Below are 22,379 nucleotides of genomic sequence, written 5' to 3' on the forward strand. Positions count from 1 at the left end.
TCAACTGTTTTCAATTTCACATTGCTATGATTCGGATAAACAATCCGGTCTGACACCCAGACTAGTGCAGCAAATTGATGGTTCAGTTCAATGTTTGGTATAGCTAACTGCGCTCTTTTTTTCATCTTGTAAATATGTTAAGTCTTACTCTTGGCCATTTTCCTACTCCATATCAAATTTTCATAGTTCTCTGTCATTTTTTAAAAGTCATCTAAATAAAAGTCATCTATATATAAATGCCAGTTTTATAAAGTCTACATCATCTCTCATAAAGTAAAGCAACTTTCGCTTTCCCCTTTCCAGAAAGAAGACACCGTGACCTCGATCAAAGGCACCCTAAATCCATTGAAAGAAACAGCAGAACGGGGGTGGGGAGGCGACCGCGCTTGCATGAGAGCGAGCGAGAGGAAGCCACAGCGGGTGGCAGAGATGCTGAAGAAAGTGCTGAGTCACCCCGTGACGCGTCGGTTCATCCCCCTGGCTGCCCCCTCCCTTTCCTCGCGGCGCACGAAACCTAGAACGCGAGGTGGGGGGCGTTCCCGCGCGCAGCTCCGCCCTCCTGCCGCGAGGTCACGTGCTCCGCTGCTGCCGGGACGGTCATCAGACATATACATAGAGCAGACGGCCTTCTTTGGTGCCTTCGCTTGTGTTGCACAACCAGGCGGGATAAAGAAGAAGTCGCCTCGTTTTCCTCCTCGGCGGAAGTGGATTGGGGGATAGCAGACGTCTCTCCTCGTATTTCTTTCCTTCGCCGGTGGATTCCTCCGCCTTTCCGCTGTGCCCGAAGTAGTTCGGTGGTCGCTAGATCAGTGTCCCAGTGCCCGGTGGCGGCGGCGGCGGCGGCTGCTTTCTCCCGCGATGGGGCTTCTGTCGCAGGGCTCTCCACTGAGCTGGGAGGAGACGCAGAAACACGCGGACCACGTGCGCAAACACGGCATCCTCCAGTTCTTGCACATCTACCGGGCCGTGCGGGAGAGGCACAAGGACGTACTCAAGTGGGGGGACGAGGTGAGTGGAGGGCTGGGGTCGGGGAAATAAAGGATGCCGGGAGGAAGTCGCCCGGGTGCACGTGTGATTGTGTACACATACATAATAGATGTGTGGATGCTTGCTTCGGGATAGAGCGCATCTTTAGTTGGTGTTAAATAAATATATGTGGGACGGAATTAGAAGTTCCTCATCCCCGCCTGTGACTGAGCTGGGTGGCTGTGTTCTGTGTGCTGAAGCCCATTGCTTTTGAGTCCATTTTTCACAAGAAGTGCATCAGTTTTATATATATGCATATTGCCTTCAGCTCTAACTTGATAGTCAATATTGAGTTTGGAGGAGCGAAACACACACTGTTTATTCAGTTTAAGGTAACTTGAGAATTTGTCCATACACGTATAGAGCATATAACAAACTGTTTAATGCAAATATAGAACCTTTTTGACATGTGCATTCTACAACTTTCTTGGAAGGTAGACTGTTCCCCATTTAGGTGCCGCAAGATGAGGAAGATGTGTGCTTCTTTCTATGCATGATCTTTGATGTGTTGATTGTGAGTTCTGTTGGTCTCAGTTGAATTTGGTTTGGTATTGGAATTTAGAGTTTTAACCTGTCTCTGAATCATGCATGACCCTTCTATGGAGTCTGTGATTGAAGTGGACAGACCAAGTTTCTCAGAATAGAATTGAATGCTGTGTTGCTGAACTTCATTTGAGCCTACCTTTCACAAGAGCTGCATAAATTTTACAGGTTGTACGACTGTACACTTCAAAAATATGTTCGCTTGGAGTATATTTAATCCAGATTTCACTTCCTGGTGTGCATATAGTAAAGAGCAATCTCTGTGAAGGCCTTCATACAATCACGGAGCTTGTAATACATGTGGAGCTGTTCTGTCATTGTTAGTGCTACAGTATTCTCTCATTCCCTACAGTAGTTAAATTTATTTGAATTGTACAGTAATGCCAGTTTTTCCCTTTCCTGCATTGGGCTGTTTAAAAATGTACATACTGTAGAGCTAGAATACAAAGAAAAGTGTTTTGTATGCATGGCGGGAGAGATGGTACTGTTCAGTGTTTGTAAAATGTTTCAGCATACAACCCTGGGTACAACAGACAGGAATTCCAGAAGCTGCAAGCATACTGTTCTGAATTTCAGTTATCCAAACTTTTATGTTGATGTTGCTTCTGCAGTCCTTTTCATTTGCTTTGTGTATTGTGAGAGAGTCAGTGAGGATCATGTGATTGTGAGGATCAGAGATAATAAAGTCAGTGTATAAAAACGCCAAAGAAAACTTAGGGACCCAGACACATGGGACTGGACGCAGTGTGTAACAGACTTCTCTCTGTGATACACCTCTGAAGATACCAGCCACAGATGCAGGCGAAATGTTAGGAGCAAGATCTACCAGACCACGGCCACACAGCCCAGAAAACCCACAACAACCATTTGGATCCAGCCGTGAAAGCCTTCGACAATACATTAGGGACCCAGATCTTAAATAGGTGGTATTCTATGATCATTGATTACTCCAAGTTCACCATCCTTTTTCTCTGGTGCTGAAGTATTCTGAAGAGGTAAAGGGTTTACTTTTAAAGTAATTTGGGCAAAGTACAAAATCCAATACAAGCATTATTTTTAGAAATCACCTCAAAATGGGTAAGGTTAAGAAGGCATAGACCTGAATTTGCTGGGTGACCATGGGCCAGTTACATGTATTCAGCTTAACCTACTTCACAAGGTAGTTGAAAGGATAATTGGAGGAAAGGAGAAAGATATAACCAACTGTGCATCTCCACTGTTGAGAAAGGCAGGTTATAAGGAAGGAAATAAATAATCATACTGGATACAATTTTCTTGGGCCATTCAACATTCTTAAAGTACCAGTATTACTGTTTACAAACACTGAATAGTACCAATATTTGAGGAAGACTGAGGAAATGTGTGATGATCTGCCACTACAAGCTTATTTTTTGTGAAACGCTTTTGAAGATACAAGTTGAGTTGACCCTAGAAGTATGCACAGCACTTTCAGCAACTGTAATTACCTTAGTGAGCACAGCAACATTGAGTTTGAAATTTGCCATGCAACTTGGTAACTGAGATAATTACACCACAATTATAAGAAGTTGCTCTCATAAGGCACCTCTAGACTTGTGTTGCCTGGGGCCACAGGAATTGAACATGATTGCCCATAAAAAACTGTAGTGTTGAATTGAATCCAAGGTTTGTTACGTCAGTTGTCTTAAACATACACACACACATACATGTTACTGAGCTTCATAAGTGAAATTGGGCTCTGACAACTAATTTTATTCTCGAGAAAGGAAATGAGTAGGAGTGGTTTTTGTTTTCGGTGGCACTTTCCAACTTTACTTTCTGGAAAAGGGAATTTGACAAAAATTTGCCAGGATCTTTTAATTTTCAGTGAAGATGAAGGCTGACAGTGTCACCCTAAACAGAGTTGTATGCTTAAGTTTAGGACTCTGCTGTTATCCTTCCAGAATCTGAACCTGGATCCTAGGACAGTAATTTATGTACAGAACAGGTATGGAATTTACATGGATAAAGCTTTTCTTAGACTCTAGTCATTCAAGTTCTCAATAAAGAATATGTAATAAATCACATGCAGTCCTGACTTCCTTTATTCAGGGAAGGCCTTTTTTGAAGCTGTTAAAGTTGAAGTTTGTTCTTGCTGTAGGACAAGAATTGTGGAAATCATATTTTCTATAACAAAGTTTAAAAAAAAAATTAAAAAGATATTAGTTCGACATCATGAGTATTAGCTCATATGTAACTTCATTAAAGCTGTCCTTTTTGAATTTCAGTAAGGAAATACATTTGACATATATTGTATTTTATTTAATATAATTTGTGTGGCAGACAACATGTATCTTTTCCTTTATGTCTTTACATTATGCTGCCATCTGCTAACAAGAAGGTTACAGATTCGATAGATGGGAAGCCAAATGCATTCTCACTCAAAAAAGGCTGTTGTGGCTATTTGCAGTGCCGTGCCAAAGATAGTGATAACATTCTAAGGGCATTGAAATCTGTTTAGAACTGCACTGTTAGTTACTCCAAGATAAGAAGGTAAGATTGTAATCCCGTATGTTTACTTAGAGGCAAGTATTTCATTCACTGGGGCTTACTCCTATGTACATGTATATAGGATTGCTGCCATAGCTACTTAATTGTTAAAGGTCAACTTCAGTGGGTGGAGCTTTGAGAGAAATCTAAAGAAATAAACAAACTCAAGTTCCAGCCACAGTTAAGTACTTGATTTAAGTGGGAGAAGCTAGTTCTTTTCTGCTATACCGTACAAAGAATATGTTATAGCCTTAACTTCACTCAGAGAGTGGTAGCTTACAATTTTATAAGCAAAGCCTATCTTGTTCTTCTGTGGCAGGCTTTTTCTATCAATTAGGGGGACTCACACAATCTCCTGTAATTTTTAGAGAAGTTGTTGTTGTTTTAAAAAAAACTAGTATATTTCCCTTCAGTTACCAGGTATTGTAAATGTAGTGAGCTTTGGGTTTGCTGCTATGAGGTGTTTTGTTGTGAGCGAGTGGAATATAGAGATCATTGAGGCAGGAGTTGCATGTAAACAACACAGAAGATTTCTTTATTTTTCAGGTAGGTTTCAAAGAACTGATAATCAGTAGAGGTCTCCAGATAGTCAGAGGAGAAACCTGATGAGGCGCATAAATTTAAGTTAGCTGTGGTTTCAGAGAGTGTGGTTTGAATTTTCTTTAATGCTTTCAGGTACAAACAGACATTTATTAACTAGCCACTAGGTTGGATTCTCTCACATACACAAGATTCAACACACACCAGCCAGCCCTTTCCCAAGAGTCAGACTAAATGATACAAACTCTGCTCATTACCAGACAGCCGTAACAAATGGGCAGTCTCCCAGAGGTAGAGCTAAACCACTCTGCCCCACCACCAAGCAGAGCTACTCTTCAAGCCAAGGATTCCCAACACGGTGTCCAAAAGTGCCATAGTTCCTGCTGACACTTTTTTGGCACCTGCCAAGTGTTTGCAGGAAGTCTGTGGGACCAGGCAGAGCTCTTACCCAGCAAGATTTCTTATTGACCACTGGAGATCTGATTGGTTGTGCAGGCTTTGTTTCTTTGGCAGCAGCTACCACCAAGGATCTGAACTGTGTCGCTACAGTTAAGCCGTGGCAATCACTATGTGGCTGGCTGCACCTGTTACAGCAGCCATTTTGTTTCTGTCCCCACTATGCAATGTCAGAATTCCACCCACAGTCTCATAAAGGATAGGGACCCGCTCTTCAAGCCGTCTGCGTTTTTCCTGAACCAGACCTGATCTATCCCTGCTCTCTTCCTGAGGCGACCAGAACTAACTCTTCCTGTACTTTCCTCTGGCATGCCATCCCCCTTCTCAAAAGTGAAGCATCACTCCTATGGGCTCAACTGCGTGGCTGCTTTTCGTTTCAGGGGCAGAACAGCCCCCTGTCCATCACAACTTATTTCAATATCCATTCTCTAGAAGTTTGTTTAAACAAGGGAAGTACATTCAGTTTGCATGATGAACTCTGTTTATATTCTACCCTTTACTTCTAACATCCTTTTGTATTTAAAAAAAACTGCTTTAAGTTTCATTTAAAAATACAGCTTTGATGCTTTGAAAGCATTATGTTTTAAAAAGCTACTTCCCCCCCCCCCCAACATTTGTATGTTGTACTGTAGTTCTCATCTAAGATTGCACAGTTTCAGTGCAATTCTGAAAGGTGGGGGGACGAAACAGCTCAGAGGCGGACTGACCCTGGCACCAGCGTAAATGTAACTTGCATCAGCATAAGGGGCATTTATGCTGGCGCAGAGGAACTTATGTTGCTGCTGGAGAGCTGCATGGCAGTGCGTGGGTGCGAGTGCTCCTACAGAGCAGTTGCCAGCACTGAAGGGGTTGTTCCCAGGAGCGGTGCTGGCTTTAGTCAGCTTCCTGAGCCTTTTCAGCTTGGGAATGTCCCCATTTACCAACATGTACTGACACTGGCAAAATCAGTGGCCCAGCACACTGAGCTGCATAGACCCCTTTCATGGGGGAAGGGGCAGCATTGCTTTTGGCTTACTCTGTTAGAACCATTTTATTTATTTGTTGGTTTGGTATGCTGTCTTTCCCTTCACAACATTCCATGACGATAAATATAATACAATTGTAAATTAACCAACATTGAAAACCCCGGTGGCAACAAACATTTACACATATATTTGTTTGAAATGAATATTTTGTTAAAAGTTAGCAAAGACTCTCCTTTTCCCATTTGATGTATTGCTATTTCGTTTTGTACCCTGAAAAATGAATGTGTGTGTTTCTTTGTATTATTTAGCTCCTCTCTTGATTTTTTTGGTGAATTAAAATAAATTTAAATAGTGTGTTTATTTGTTTAGTGCAAGTCATTAACTTGTTATTTTTGTTTCTTTTACTTGCATTGAATCTTTATCTTTATTCTTTCTGAGAAAATGGTCTGAATTCCATCTGACTCTTTTTAAAAAAAAAAGACTGACCAATGTAGGTCCTGAGGCAGCTGGGGACTGTGCCACTTCTGCATCTCTGCACCCCCTCCAAAGAACTCCAGACAGCATGGGGAGACGGCTAAAAGAAAAAACACCCAGGCTGCCTGGAAGCTCTCCATAGGGCTTCATGGAGTTATACCTCCTAAGCCTTGGCTGCAGCATTCCCAGCCCTAATGAGAAGCCTGTATTGTTTTATGGTGGTGCACGTTTCCAGGTTTTGCCACTGCGGTGTTGTGAGGCACCCAGCTGCCAGCACTGTTGCTCTCTATGCCAGCTATGGTGCCCCTTATCCCAGTAGAGAGGGAAACGCATCAGCACAGCCCTCCATCACTCCCTGTGCCCCTTCCCCCACCCCAGGTCTGGATTGGGCTGGCATTCACTTTCTTTAATACTTGTCCTGAATTCTGTTCTTGCTGTGTCTAGAGACTGTGTAAAAATTGAGGGTGCGGGAGAGGGTGTTTCACTTTTTACTTTGTTTGGCTGTACTGTTCTTCCTGCTGTTTTCTAGTATTATCCATGTTAAACAAACTACTTTGTTTGTTGATTTCCTAGTGGAAACACTTATTTCCAACATTTCTCTAGATGTCTTGGTATCTAATGTTACTGACATCTCCACTATTTCTCTCCCCCTTCCTACTTACCTGTTACCTTCATCATTTTTCCAAGGCCATTTTTAAAAGATCCATGTGGAGTTTTATATTTTTTTAGTTTAAAAATGCATTGTCAGTTATTGACTTTTGTCTTCCAGAATTTTAGTTTACCAGTCCTTGATTGTATTTTACTTACAGAATATCCTTTCTAGGCATATCTTTACTAACTAAATATTGAGGTTGTGTGATAAAAAATATGTTGCAGTGTCAAATCTTTTGGCTCCCAGAAGGCAAAAACAAGATTGTTATTTCCCACAGAGAACCTATTGTTTTTGTGTTTATTTGTCAGCCTATGGGAATCTTAATAAGCCCCTGTTGACTAGAAGTTCTGTAGTACTGGTGTTTAGACTTTGAACAGCAGACTTTGTCTACAGGGTTTAATGCTTTGCATACATCTGTGTAGTCTTGTCTATAGACACACCTTACATGCAGTGGGACACCTGTGAAGAGAAATGCATCATGGAACAGGAAGTACCGCAGTAGGTTTTTGTCTTCGGAACACACTGTGGAATAAAATACCAGTAGATTTTCTTTAAATTAACAGTACGATCCTGGTAAGCAGTGCCAAACAATTTGTACTGTCATATATTTTCTAACTATTATTGTATAAATCATTGTTGAATGTAAAAATCAAATGTTCATAGTTGTATGGAGGAAAGTGAAATGCAAATGAAATCACTTTCAGATCAGTTTGTGCAAATTATGCTGCCATTGTTTCCAGTTCTGAAGAAGAGAGATTTATTGTGTCCATCTGCTGTAGTAAACCAGTGATTCTGTCAAAAGGATTCATATGCAAAGGGTTTTCAAAAGTTTCAAAGAATATAGTTCTTGTGTTGATTCCTAGTGTGTGAAATTTGAAGTGTTCTGTGTATAACTTTACACTTATTTTCCACATAAGCAAGCAGGCATCATGTTGATCTTATCGCACACATTCTGAGGTGGCTCCTTTCACATACAGCATGACTGGCTATATTTGAACAAGGCCTGTTGAAAGGTTTAGATTATATTTTCCTGCTTATCACGTGAAAGAAAAAGCGCTTATGAGAAGTTTGAATGTCACGTGACTAGTTCGTGCTTTCTCTGTTCAGTTGAATGTAAAGAGCAGAACAAGTGCATAATCTTTGAATATTATCATTCACTGTGGTCTTTCAACTGCACTGTTTGCACTTGTCGGTTGATTTTGCTCTCTATAATGACTCACCAGTTTGTGGTGTGTGACATTCACCTTTGTACCTCTGTATTTGCTCGGAACTTTTCTCTGTTGCTTTTTGCAAGAGAAGAACTTCAAAAGGGTTGTGGTGTCCTGGGCTGAACTTCTGCATGAACTTACAGCTCAGTCAGGTGTATCATGACTTGGAATGTCTCTCTGAAATCCAGCATAATTTAAAGTGAGATTGGAAGTAGATGCAGCAGAAACAGTCAGTGCTCCTGCCCCTCTCTTGAAGTTTAAACCACTTTGGAAGAAGTGGACTTGGGGAATGGGACACATCACTTTCTTCCCTTGCCACTTACTTTACTTTACTGATGTGCATTCCCCTTCTCTTTCTCCAGCTCTGGGTAAATAAAACATCTTATTCCAGTGGTCCAGCTGAGTTGCATTTTCAGCTAACTGTAGTGTAGTGAGTCTAGTTGGAATGTAACTTTTTGGGTTCTTTCCATCTACTCCCGTACTGAAGGATATTATCTCTCTTCCCCCCCTCCCATCTAGCAAAAATGAGAAGCTGTTTGTGATTGTATCATAAAGCTTTCTCAGAAGGTCCACAGTCTACTTTTGATAGAGGAAAAACTGGAGACAAAGGCAATCCTATGTTAAAGTTGCCCCCTTCTTTTTCCTTCTCTACCTTCTGATGTGGTTGTGCCCTGGGACTTAGCTACCACATGTGAATAAAAGTGTTGTTGGCCTGATTGCGGAGTCAGCAGTTACCTGAAGTTTTATTATCTATTTTAGTAGTGTTTAAAGTTGTTAGAAAAAAGGCCTGGTTCTATTATATGTCTCAGATAGATTTTCAAGGATAGTATGCCAGTTTTTCTCCTTCCAGTTCTTAACCTTTCATATAGTGTTAAGACTGTGGTTCGAAATATATGTATGTGGTAAACAGGGGTGGCCAACCTATGGTGCTCCAGATGTTCATGGACTACAATTCCCATCAGCCCCTGCCAGCATGAACATTTGGAACACCATAGGTTGGCCATCCCTGTTCTAAACTGACTAGAATGGATTGTGTCTTGGTAAATTGCTTCTCACATTTGTAGGTTCTGCCTATGAAGCCAAACTTGTAGCAATATTTTATCTAAAACTGCACAAAAGCATGTCTCTAAACAGTGAAATACTTTAGTGAAGTCTTTTGTGTGTAGTATTGCACTGCTTTTTGATGCGCTGTGAAAAGTGTTCTTTGTGTTCTAATCTTATCACATTTTTTAAGCTGTGTACAAATGGCTATAATCTCTGGGTTTAGCACTACATAATAAATCTAAACCTGGCTTCCTGGTTGTGGTATGTATTGCACATCCCTCAGTTATGTCAGGTCATGTGATATAGATTAGCATATGCTGCTCTGCTGTAAGTTGAAGGATAAAGGTCAAGAGGGACATGTACTGCTAAACTTGTATACACGAGCCATAGCTCCAAGCACATATACAACTCAGCACAACATGTCATCACGCTTTGAAGTAGTATACCAATATAGCCTTTTTTGTTTTAAGAAGAACTAGGATGTGCCTTTTTTCAGGAGAGAGCAGCAGTTACCTTGGCTATTGTGCCTCAAGAAGAGCTATTCCTGCATACCATGTGTGTTTTGAGCACCGCTGTAATCTTTAAAAGAATAACCTTTGTGCCAATTGAATACTCATAAATGAGTTAGTGGATCAAAGTTCATGTAGTTGCTATGGGAGGGTTTTCATTTCCGATCAAGGTACCCTGAGTGTTTTGAGGCTGAGAACACAGTGGCAGCTGCTGAGTGGTTTATGAATCTAAGAACAGCCCTGCCGGATCAGATCAGTGGACCATCTAGTCCAGAGATCTGCAACCTGTGGCTCTCCAGATGTTCATGGACTACAATTCCCATCAGCCCCTCCCAGCATCCTGTCTCACTCAGTGGCAAACCTCTGGCCACCAACATGGTGTAGACATCAAGGCCTTCCCTAATACTGCCTCCTGACTCTGTTATTCACAGGTTTACTGCCTGTGAATGGAGGTTCCCTTTAGTCATCATGGATTGTAGCTGCTGATAGACCTGTTCACTTATTTGAGGCTTATGCTGTAGATTTCAGGAAACATCTGCCTGTAATGTTTGTGAAAATCTGTAATTAAACCCTGTAGACTTTGCTATGCAGTTCACTGTACTTGCAGGGAGTGATGATTGTGCCATAATTTGTCATGTCTGTGCTTGGACATTTTACAGAGTAATGCACTGCATATTGTTTGTGATGTGTATTTTATTTGTGTTGCACATCAGGTGGAATACATGTTGGTAGCTTTTGACCACGAGAAGAAGAGAGCTCAGTTGTCTTTAACTGGAGAAGAGGTTCTTCATACTTTGCAAGAAAAGGGTGAAAGAGTAAATCCTAAGTAAGTAACAACTATTTTTAAAGTTGCACACTAATTTCCCAGAAACTTGTCTATCATATTAACTTGTATGTATTTGAAGAACAACAATACTCAAACTGCAAGAACATCATTTTTATGTGTGAAAGATCATTGTTATTGACATACTAGATGTTCAGTTCACTCTTTCACGTTCAAAAAACATTTGCAAATATCTTTTATATATGCTTTCCAAAGCCATCTTAAGCATTAGTAATTGCCCATCATGCTTTTTAACATGTACATGAAACCTTTGGGAGAGGTTATCCCAAAGAGGTCATGTTACTGACTGGGTGGTCAGTAATATGTAGATGATACTCAGCCCTTTCTTCCAGCAGAATCCTCTTATCAGATGCAGGCTAAATATGGCTTATGGCTTATTCTCCAAACCCTTGGCACAAAGGCTGTGCTTACCAATGTTGGCAATGCATGAATGTATCTTTAACCCAGGAACCTCACTTTAATTTCTTAGCACAGTAATGCTGATGTCACTGGGTTAGATCCTATGTAAATTCACTGCATGATTTCTCTGTTTCTTGCCTCCACTGTAGCCTGAATCTCCCCCCATCCCCACAAATGCTGCTTGTGGGGCAACATGCAGGAGTATCATGGGGAATTGGGAGCCTACTCTGGATTTTCATGTGTGTGTGGCAGGGCAAACCAGCATAAATGGCTCCTGGTCACATGGATCTTTCCCATAGGAAATCCACTTAGTAGCAATTGTTACAAAATATATAAGAGCATCTGTAAAGCAAATTACTGCATTGACAAGGAGATAAATAGCATGCTAGAAGTTCTTCAGCCTGTCATAGGTTTTTCAGCTGTAGTACCTGATTCCTGTTTACATTAATCCACTTACTGGTTCATAGTTGCTATTATGTAGTACTTCTGCAATTGTGTAAAAGATCGTAAATGTATCATTTTTTTCCCTTGCAGCCATCCAACTTTATGGAGGCCAGAGTATGGAAGCTATATGATTGAAGGGACGCCAGGACAGCCTTATGGAGGAACAATGTCGGAATTTAACACTGTGCAAGACAACATGAGGAAACGGCGCCTGGAAGCCGCTTCTGTTGTGAAAAAAAATGAAGCAATTTGCACTGTGACATCATTTCCAAGGTTTCCTTCTATGTTTCTTGTAAAGTTTGGAAAATCCTTATATTCAAGATGATTGTGGATTAAGTGAAAGCAGTATGACAAACTGCGGGGGGTGTTTACTTATAAAGGAGACAGGAATATTTTAATTTATGGTGTTATATTTTGAAATTTTTACAGCACATTTTTTCTTGCCATGTAGTTTAGATCTTATTGGGCAAAATAACAGTCTTTGTGCAGAGGTAAAGGTAAGCTCTACTGTTACTGCTGCAAAAGGTACTGTGTTTAGTGCAGGTTCAGCGTCACACTCACACAGGAACTTTGCTTACAGTTGAGAACTTATCTCAGGCTATGTGTTTTGACTGAAATATTGGACTGGATCCTGGATTCAGTTAGTGGAAGGGGCTGGTAATTGTGAATCTTTCCTGCAGCCTCTTCTGCCCAGCACTCATTTCCAACTCTGGAAGAGCTTATTCTCAGAGTTGCCTGATTCATATGATCTAACAGAAGTTCTTCGTGCCTCTTTTGTTCATGGATTGTGGGATCCAACCACTTGATTTGCGTTTAGAGAACACATTTTCCATACAGAAGTGTTGCTAGCTGAGGCTGCTGTGGAGCAGTTTCTTATAACTTCAGAGCTAAAGTAGGTAAATACCTGTAGTATGAACAGCATCTGGGAGAGGAATAAAATAGCTTTTACCTCTTATTTTGTCTGGTTCATTTTTTTAAAGGTACCTTAATCTTCTGCTTGTTTTCTTTAAAATACACGTTTAATCACAAATTGCAACAGAACTGTTTTGAATTTGATTTTTACTGAATCAAAGAAGGGCAGGTTGTGAGAACCAAAAGTTGCTTATCCAGGTCCCTGAGATAATTTTGAAACTTAGCCACTTCAGTTGTCCTGAATGGGCAAAAAAGTCTGAGTACAGATTTTGGAAATAAATAAACTTGTGCCTCTCTATGAATTAGCTGTCATCATGTCTACTGTTACCTTATTAGCATTCATGTTTTAGTTCAGTGTTTCTAACAGTTTTAAGCTTAAGTAAAATGAGCTTTTATTTTAAGCATAAGTAAAATAAGATTTTCTTATATCTCAGTTGATAAATGAAGGTATTTAAAAATAACACAATGTATTTGAAACCTGTAGATTAGGATGTCCAGGATTTACGATACCAGAGACCTTCCCAACTCCAGTTGAGGCAGGAGCATCTAAGTCTCTCTTCTTCCCAGATGAAGCCATTAACAAACATCCAAGATTTAGGTAAGCTTGTTTTGAAATGAGCAACGCTGTCTTTCGTCTGCACATCAAATGCAGCATAGTGTCCTGCTTCTCTTTTTGTGGAATATGAAACTCATCCCAGCAACTTAATGCTTTTGAAATTAGGTGAATGAGTGATGCACACTTGTATACTATATCACCTTTATATTTGTGATCATCTTCACTTGACATTTTTCTCAGTATTAGGTGTAGAGGTCTCTAGAGCGTGGTAGCATGTTCTCAGAAACACTAATTCTTCTGTGTCTGGTAAAGAATGGCCAAGGAGCGGAGACCTATGTTCTCTGCTGGCTCTCCCTCATGATTTTCCGTTTGCAACTTGTGCAAAGATTTGCAGAAGCACTTGATTTTTGTAATCAGTAAATTCTGTTCAGTTGAGTCATATGCAGTGAGACCATCTCATTTATAAGAATAAGCAGGAGCATCTGGGGAATCATAGTGAATTATCACCTCCTACTGCCATTCTTTCCTTCTCTTCCTGACATCTTCCTGCTCATTAGGATGGCAAGGTGCAGGTTTAAGCAGACATCTTGATTATATTAAAATTTTATAGGCACTTGGTAGTGCTTATGTCAACATCATTTTGATTCTTTGGATAAATTCCTCCCAGATTCTTTCAAATGTGAAGTAGAACGGTGTGTACATTGAGGAGTTCCTAAAACTGTTTTAGTATTTTAAACTTTGGGAGGGTGTCTGGGTGTTTTCTGTTTTGAAAGAGTGTTTCAGAAGGATTCTGTTTTGTTTCAGTACTTTAACCAGAAACATTCGGCACAGAAGAGGAGAAAAAGTAGTGATAAATGTACCAAGTGAGTGTACAAATGATTTGTTTTCAGAGTCGGGAAATACAGTTTGCAAGAGTGCATTAACTTCTTGTTAATTTTTTTGTGTGTTTAGTATTTAAGGACAAAAATACTCCATCACCATTCATAGAAGCATTCCCTAATGACGATGGTGAAGCAGCAAGAGCCGCCAAGCCTGACCATGTATATATGGATGCCATGGGGTTTGGAATGGGCAACTGCTGCCTTCAGGTATATTCATTGACAAAATATTCTTGCATTCTTTTTTTTCTCCTTCAGTGGGAGAAAGTTGGTTTCCAACTTCGTCATCCAAGTTGGTTAGGTCACGCCTCCAACTGTTCAGGCAGGGCTATGCAAATTTTTTGCAAGACTTTGGGACTATAGGGGGCTTCCCTACCCATTTTTGATAGCCCTGCTGTTCAGTCTGGTCACTATTTGCTACACTGATCTAGCTGGTTTTTGTTGGCTCAGTCATATACTGAATCTTAATTAAGGAAGCCTGGTTTGGCATGATGTCAGAGGTGACAGACCATAGTTACAACCATTCCTCCACCTCTGAAGATCTTTGCATGTTAGGGGGAAAGTATGCAGAGCACACAAGTACTTGTACACCATGATTTTGCCTGTGTACATGGAAACTCAAATAATGCTTAGTGCAAACCATGATTAGGGTGATGTACTAATTGTGTGAGTATGAGGGAATACTTCAGGGGCTTCTGGGGGGAAGGAAGAGAGTCTGCAGTGCCAGCATTGCTTCATTTTTGGACAAGCCTCTGCTTGGTGACAGCTAGGTTGGGCTAGGGCTGGTATGTGATGAGAGACGGTGTGAAAAACTGTGCTTCCTTAGCCATTTGTGCATCTTGGAGGCTAGTAGCACTGAGGTTAATCTGAGGAGTGAACTGGTTGGGAGCTAGGTCTGGAGGAGTCGTCTCCCAGTATGCCTGTTGCTTTATTCTTCCCGAGCAGCGTGTCAGGCAGGGTTGTGTTACTGATTTGTGGAAATATGTTGTGGTTGGGTAATCGTTCCAGTTAACTTGCTTTTTGCAAAGTCAGTACTTAGAAGGGCATTGTGTAACACCATAGCTTTTGTAGTCTCAGTGATGTTAATACTCTTTTACAGGTAACATTCCAGGCTTGCAGCATTTCTGAAGCAAGATACCTTTACGATCAGCTAGCTACCATCTGTCCCATTGTGGTGAGTAATATGATTTCACCCCAGCATTCCTCTCATGGTACATATGCACACCTGTATGTACGAAAGGCACTAGCATAAAATAGTCGATAACAAAGTACTGTTTAAGAAGTAACTTATAAAGATAGAAAGTCCAAATTATCTTGGGCCTAGACCAGTCATAGCAAATTTATATGTTTGCTTACCAAAATTTAAGCAAATACTTGCTGTTATAAATATAGAAGTGAATTTCTCTCTTAAAAATACTAAGTGTTGTGTAAATTAAGGCCTTTCTTTCCCAACATGAATTTGCATGTACATAAAGTATTGTTTAGTTTCTGGCAATAATTTTCTCTGCTCCTGGGACAAGCCATACTTCATAAAGAGTGGGACAGCACAAGTCAGTTTAAGCATAGATAGATGAAAGAGAAAGAATAGGTGGTCTAAAATGCAGGGTGCTGCCTTAGCAACAAAGTGCCTCTACTAATGAGCATTAGTACTTCTTTAAAATCATATAGTGGGATCCTATAATTACTATATAGTTCAGTGGTTCTCAACCTGTGGGTTGGGACCCCTTTGGGGGTTGAACGATCCTTTCACAGGGGTCGCCTAAGACTCTCTGCATCAGTGTTCTCCATCTGTAAAATGGATAAATGTTAGGGTTGGGGGTCACCACATCATGAGGAACTGTATTAAAGGGTCACGGCATTAGGAAGGTTGAGAACCACTGATATATTGAGACCCTTATCAGCTACATTTTAATGATGTTCGAGAGAAACATTTTTGTGGTGTGACGGACTGCACAGGAAAGTGTATCTAATATGTGCATGTCTGTCTGAAGCAAAATAGTGTTTACATTCAGATTGAAGCATAAAGGCCTAGGAACAGGAGAAGCCACCTGATTGGCTGTGGCATCCTGCATTTTGATTGACCTAATGACTAGATGATGCAGAGTCAGCGGAGCTTAACTCCCTGATAGAACAATTTGAGAGGCTTTTGGACTTTCAGTCATAGTATGTGACTGATTCTACTGATATCAGTCTGCGAACTGGGTGAAAGCATTAATATGCACATTAATATACACAGAATTCAGTGGAGGGGTTTATTGAGGGGCCAAGCTGAAGGGCCATACATATAAACTAGTGAGGAATATTTTCAAGTGTGGTGTTAGGTTATGCTTTGTGTTTCCTCAGTAGAGTGTTTTATGTTTTAGTTCGGGTTTTTTAAGTATGTATTTTGGGTTTGGGTTTTTTAAGAAATATATATATTTCTCCTGATTTGCCTCATCCATTCCTTTTCTCCAAGTTATTTATCTCCATTTACCATCTGTTCTCTGTTAATAAACATTTCAATCTCTTTAAGTTTAAAATCTTTTTTTGTGTGCCTTATTAAGCAGTTTGTTTTGGGAGGTTTAAGTCAACGGGCATCCTTCAGTTTCTGGGTCAGTTATAGAGCTAAGGGAAAGTGCTTTTATTATATCAAATGCTACCATATCTGAAACACATCAAGTCCTGAAGGGGAAAAGGTGGGAAAAATCTGATGAGACAGATCAGTGAGTTGTTTTCCTACCTGAAGAAGTTAAGAAGGTCTGTGTCAGTGAGGTAAAAGGTCAGAGAGGGAACTGTTTCTGTAGGTCCACAACTTTAAAGGGCTCTGCTCCAAATTCTCACCAGTCCTGCTCTCTGATAAGAAGGAATTGTGTACAGGCAACATTTTGGTTAATCATTTCTAGGTAAAGACTGGCTAAACAGCAAGTCTGAATGGCCTGAAAAAGTCTTTTGGAGCAATTCATAAAAACAGAAAGAAAAAAAAACTAGAGTCACTCACATCCTGAGGTTCAGTTACTCAGTTGAAAACCCCTGGCTGCTATTATTTATGCATGCATAGTACCCGCCCTGCCCCAAAATACAGAAGTACTTCGTGTTGCAATATAGGGTTAAAAGCAGTTTGATACTTCAAGTAATTATAATGGCTTGGTTAGATCTGTATCTCCCTAGTGCCACTTAGCAAATCAGCATGCTCATAGGTTAACAAGTCATTCAATACAATTTCTGGGTAATGCTCTGTGATATTCAGGAACAATTATTGTGGTAGGCAGCCCCCTGCATATGTAACAAAAGTAAAACACCAAACTATTTTGCCTGACACTCTGTTCCAGATTCTCTGCCCAAGCACCCAGGGCACTGACAGTACTGTTGGAGCCATTAGAGGAGAAGCAGGCAATGGGCGTGGCATATGCCTGTTCTCACTTCCAAGGCCAGTGGAGTTCAAGTCAGATTCTTGAGGTGTTGACTGCTCCACTGGGATTTGATTTTTGCTGAGTATGTCTAAACAAATAAAACCCTTGCTTGGCCTCTGACATCTTCACAGCCATTAGATGTTTCACTTTTTTGGCAGTTGGGCCAAAATATTTGCTTACAGCTGTATTAAACAACTTGGCTGCAGTAGATTTCTAAGGATTCCTAGAAAGCTGAGAGGACACCATTTTCATACGAGATTAATAACACACGAAGTATTTCTCCTGTGTCCTTGCATGTGCCTTGGGCAGACCCCCCACCTGAGGGAGGCCGTATCACTGGACCTCAGTTTGAGATAATACTAGTTCTAGTAAGAAAATGTTTGGTGGTTGTGACAGCATGCAGACTTCACTACAGTCTTTTCTTCACCCAGTTTTGGCTTTGCATAATGATGCGATGAAAACTTCCTGTTTCATTTTGTACTTTGGTTTGTTTCAGATGGCTTTAAGTGCTGCTGCTCCATTCTACAGAGGCTACATGACTGATATCGATTGCCGCTGGGGAGTAATATCTGCATCGGTAGACGATAGGACGCGAGAGGAGAGGGGTTTAGAGGTATGCGTATGCTAACTCCTGGTGCCAGAATGAGCCTGTAAGCTGTCCTTAGTTATAAAGTTTACACATTAAGAATTCGCTTAGTTTGCAGAACTTGTGCTTTGTTAAAAACAGTATTAAAACAAAGATATTTAGTCCGACTTTCGCACAGCAGATGTGACAATTTGCTCGTCTCATGTTCAGGATGAAAGCTCAATAACCCTTTTTGTTTCTTGTAAAACAAGAATCTCAGAATGGATTGAGGAAATGGAATATATAACTTGGTTTGCTTAACTTGGTTTTCAGATTTGAAAGACTTTGCGGTGCTGGGCCAGGAATTTGAATGGAACATAGGAAAGCAGTGACAATTAGGGTTGTAAGATCAGGTAGAAAATGATGCAGTGTACTCAGTTTTGGACACCAAAACCTTTTGGTAGAGCATCCAGTTAATTTTTAAACTTCTGAAAATTTTATTTTCAAGGTTTCTTGCCAGAGCCTATGAGTTAGATCTTTTTAAAACCTTGTTCTGCCACTTGGGTTTTTGTGCCCGATACGTGAATTCCACTCTTTCTCAGCAAAACTAATCTGTGTTTTGTAGAGGTCTGTAACAAAATTCTGTGACTATGTTCCTGTAACTTAAATAAAGGCAACAGTGCACAAAACCTCTATCCAGCCTGTGTCACAGAAGACATTGTATAGGAAATAGTAACTTGCATAATCTTAATCCTAGGAATCCATTTCTGTACCTTTAAAAATAAGGTTGTGTGTTACATATTATGCTGAAACAGCAGTTTATATAGAGCTCCTAAAATTAGTGTGAGTTGACATAAACCTGTGTTAAAAGCAAGTATAGAACAAAATACATGTTTCATTAACTTTGCATGAAATCATTTTATTGAACTGTTTAATGAACTGTTTAATGAACTGTTAAGTTCATTACCATGTTTCCCTGAAAATAAGCCCTACCCCGAAAATAAGCCCTTTCATGATTTTTGGAGGAGGCTTAAAATATAAGCCCTATTCCAAAAATAAGCCCTACTGGTAGTTACAGATCAGGGTGGTGTGGTCCAGCAGGGTACTCCCTGCCAATGAGGATGCAGCTTGTATTACATGTGTCGGGGAAGCAACAGGGCTGCTGAGAGACCGCCTTAATGAATTGTGAAGATACCGTATTTCCCCTAAAATAATCCCTACCCCAAAAATAAGCCCTAATGCATCTTTTGGTGCAAAAATTAATATAAGACCCCATCTTATTTTCGGGGAAACACAATATATTTGTTTTCTTTAAGTAGTCTGTTCTCTCTCTTTTTTGATGGCAGTTCTTTGAATGTGAACAGATCACATATGCTTACACTATAGTACTGAATCCACATGTATAGCTTTGATTTGAAAAGGTGCTTAACTGTCCATGCTGAGTGGTTCCTATTGTCCAGTAACTTTTTAAGCATTGTTTTTCTTGTTAAATTGCATAGCCACTGAAGAACAACCATTACAGAATCAATAAATCCAGATACGATTCCATAGACAGTTACCTCTCTGAGTGTGGTGAAAAGTACAACGACATTGATTTGACAATTGATAAAGAAATCTACGACCACTTAATCAGTGAAGGTAAGTATTTGAATGCATGTGATTTTGATTGACTAGGTTGCTTCCTTAATTACTTCCCATCGAGCTTTGTGCGGTCATTGCTTCATTTGATTGACCTCACAGTAGTATCTGTATTTAAAATATGACACTAAATTGCTTTATGTACACGTTCACTATCTGAATTGGTTGCTGCCCCTTGGGGAAAAAAATGTAGAGTGTGGGTCTGTGATTCAGAGATAGAGCATTGGCTTGATAGTCAGAATATCCTAGGTTCAATCTCCCACACCTGCAGTTTTAAAAAAAAAGGATGAAGTGTTATGTGCTGTGAAATACCTCTACCTGAGACTGTGCTGCCTGTCTGAATAGCCAGTACTGACCTTGGTGGACCAAGGGTCTGATTCAGTATAAGCAGTTTCAGGTTCTCCTTACTGCCAATTGGGAATACATACTGAAAAAGATATTCTGTAGTAGAGGACAGCAGTACCAATCAGGAGAGAGATTTTCCTTTATATTCCAAAATGTTCCATTTCATGTGGTTTTTTTGTGGCAGGTGTTTTCCTCCAGATATGTTTGATGAGGTAATTGCACGCAACTGTGTATTTGCTCTTGCTGCTGCTTGTGCTGTATGATGGTATTTGATAGGCTTGCTCTTCTAGTATCAGCTTAAATTCCAAACTTGTTGGTTTTACAGGCATAGACCATCTTTTGGCACAGCATATCGCTCACTTATTTATTCGAGATCCATTGACTTTATTCGAGGAGAAAATTCATCTGGATGACGCAAACGAATCTGACCATTTTGAGGTTGTATCCTGAGCCAATTAGTTACATATTTATGTTCAGTGGGGTATAGATAACTGAAGGTTATGCACTCAAAGAGAAACCAAACATTTCAAATGCACCAAGTTATTATTCTCAGTAGCATGTGGTTCAGTCGTGACATTTGGATGACAAATGTGTTTATTCGAGAAATGAATATGTTGCTTGATTGTCTGTTTAAGGGAGGGGAAACTTGTGGCTTTAATTTCACACAGATATTAGCAGAAGTTCAAAGTGCGATTAAAACAAAGCATGAGAATGATTATTCTAAGTCAAACCAGTGTTCATATGTAGAAGGTTTTTGCATGTCAATGAGGTGGGCTTTTGTAAGTGACATCTATATTACACATCTGTTTTGTAACAGTCTGGTAAAACAATCTATGTCAAATTTAGTGAAGAAGTGCTACCTTAGAACACAAAATGCATTAAAACTTTACCCTTGAAATATTTCTAACAAAGCCTGCACTCTTTTCATTCCTTTAGAGTTAAATTAAAATTATAGATGAAAGTGCCTGCTGTTTTCAGAATACATATGCAGCTAGAGTAACATTACATATAAGCATTTACTCCTTTTTGTTACTTTGTATTTTCATATTTGTTTGTCTCCTGGTTTGTGCATAGGATATTATTCTTGAAAGATCTGAATAACATCAAGAAAATTTACTAATGATGCATGTGTCAGCCTGGAACTTCTCCTGATGATGTGTTGGGGGGGGGGGTGTTTTTCTGCTAATGAAAGCACTCTGTTCTAGTAGTTTATTGCTTTTTATCTCAAGTTTTAAAAGATCCGTCACTTCAAGTTATTGGGAGCCAGTAAACATTTAACTGCTGTTCTGACCATCTGGTAGAAAGTATACTTGTATATATCATGTGTCAAATGTAACACGTATTTTTGTCTCTTGCAGAATATTCAGTCAACAAACTGGCAAACTATGAGATTTAAGCCACCGCCTCCAAATTCAGATATTGGATGGAGAGTTGAGTTCAGACCAATGGAGGTGAGCAGATAGGATGTTTCATCAGAATCTCCATTTCAGAGTCTCTGAGTTGAAAAGCTTGCAGTGCCCCTAATAGCTATACTTGAAGTATTCATGAATTCAGTTCATTCATATCGTCTGTTGCTTAAATTTAGCCCTTGGGGTTTCAATAATGGTGTTTAGTTCAGCTCCATCCAAAGCAGTGGTAGTTTTGCCGCAAATTGCAATATAGTTTTCACCACGGGTTGAATCCATGTCCCATTTTGTGATGTAACAAAAATCAGGTTGAAATTATAATGACGCATTCTGTTTATTGTGACATCTCTTTATTCTTGATAAATGTACCTAACAATCTCAAAATAATGTTTTAAAAAAGAATAACAGATAACTTGAATTTAGATAAGTGTTTCTACAGATGCAAGTATTTCTGCCCACGAAGCACAGCTTTCTTGCCTTTTCCCTGTTTCTAGGATTTGGGGGGCATTTCAGGCTGTTGCAGTAGGGGAGACACTAAACACTTTTGTCTGTGAGGGGGAGAGCATCTTCAAACATGGGCTATTCCCGTTGGTCGCTCAGGGAGCCAAGACTAAGCTAGTTTTTTTATCCCAATGTTGTGCTGTTGCTAGCCAGTTTAGTACACCGAATCTACTCAATGCATATATAGCCCTTCTTGGAAAGCCTTCACCAGGTGATGTAACCGTACAAAGATTAACTCAGTCTAGGGCTGGGCCAGATTCTAGGGTTTCTTCAGGAAGGAGCCAGGCAAAATCTTATGCAATAGGTGGCAGCAATTGTCACAATGTTAGCAAAGATAGTCAGAACACCCACTTCAAAACATCCTCACATGCTGGCCTTCCTGAAAGGTATAGCACAGATCATGCCTTCCACAGTTCACAGGTTCCTGTCCTGGAGGCCACACAGGGTTCCATCAGCACTAACCAAAACTCCATTTGAGTCCTCAAGACAAGACCCTCTGAAGTGGCTAAGGATGAATGTACTGTTTCTGACAGTGGTCACTTTAGCCAGGAGGGTATCAGAGCTGGGATCCCTTTCA

General features: G+C 40.2%; 1 protein-coding gene across 1 annotated transcript in view; it reads left to right on the plus strand.

Annotated features, from left to right (window-relative positions):
* The first annotated feature begins 567 nt into the window (after positions 1–567).
* Positions 568–22,379, plus strand: part of GCLC (glutamate-cysteine ligase catalytic subunit) — a 33,077-nt gene continuing 11,265 nt past the window's right edge. Inside the window, exons 1-11 of the mRNA XM_048497180.1 lie at positions 568–1,008; positions 10,639–10,751; positions 11,703–11,885; positions 13,009–13,122; positions 13,885–13,943; positions 14,032–14,168; positions 15,058–15,132; positions 17,844–17,960; positions 19,412–19,550; positions 20,221–20,333; positions 21,254–21,346. Coding sequence (XP_048353137.1) covers positions 859–1,008; positions 10,639–10,751; positions 11,703–11,885; positions 13,009–13,122; positions 13,885–13,943; positions 14,032–14,168; positions 15,058–15,132; positions 17,844–17,960; positions 19,412–19,550; positions 20,221–20,333; positions 21,254–21,346 — 1,293 coding nt within the window. The 5' untranslated portion in view covers positions 568–858. The remainder of the gene's footprint in view (positions 1,009–10,638; positions 10,752–11,702; positions 11,886–13,008; positions 13,123–13,884; positions 13,944–14,031; positions 14,169–15,057; positions 15,133–17,843; positions 17,961–19,411; positions 19,551–20,220; positions 20,334–21,253; positions 21,347–22,379) is intronic.

Source organism: Sphaerodactylus townsendi, linkage group LG01 (assembly GCF_021028975.2).
Source record: "Sphaerodactylus townsendi isolate TG3544 linkage group LG01, MPM_Stown_v2.3, whole genome shotgun sequence".
NCBI lineage: Eukaryota > Metazoa > Chordata > Lepidosauria > Squamata > Sphaerodactylidae > Sphaerodactylus > Sphaerodactylus townsendi.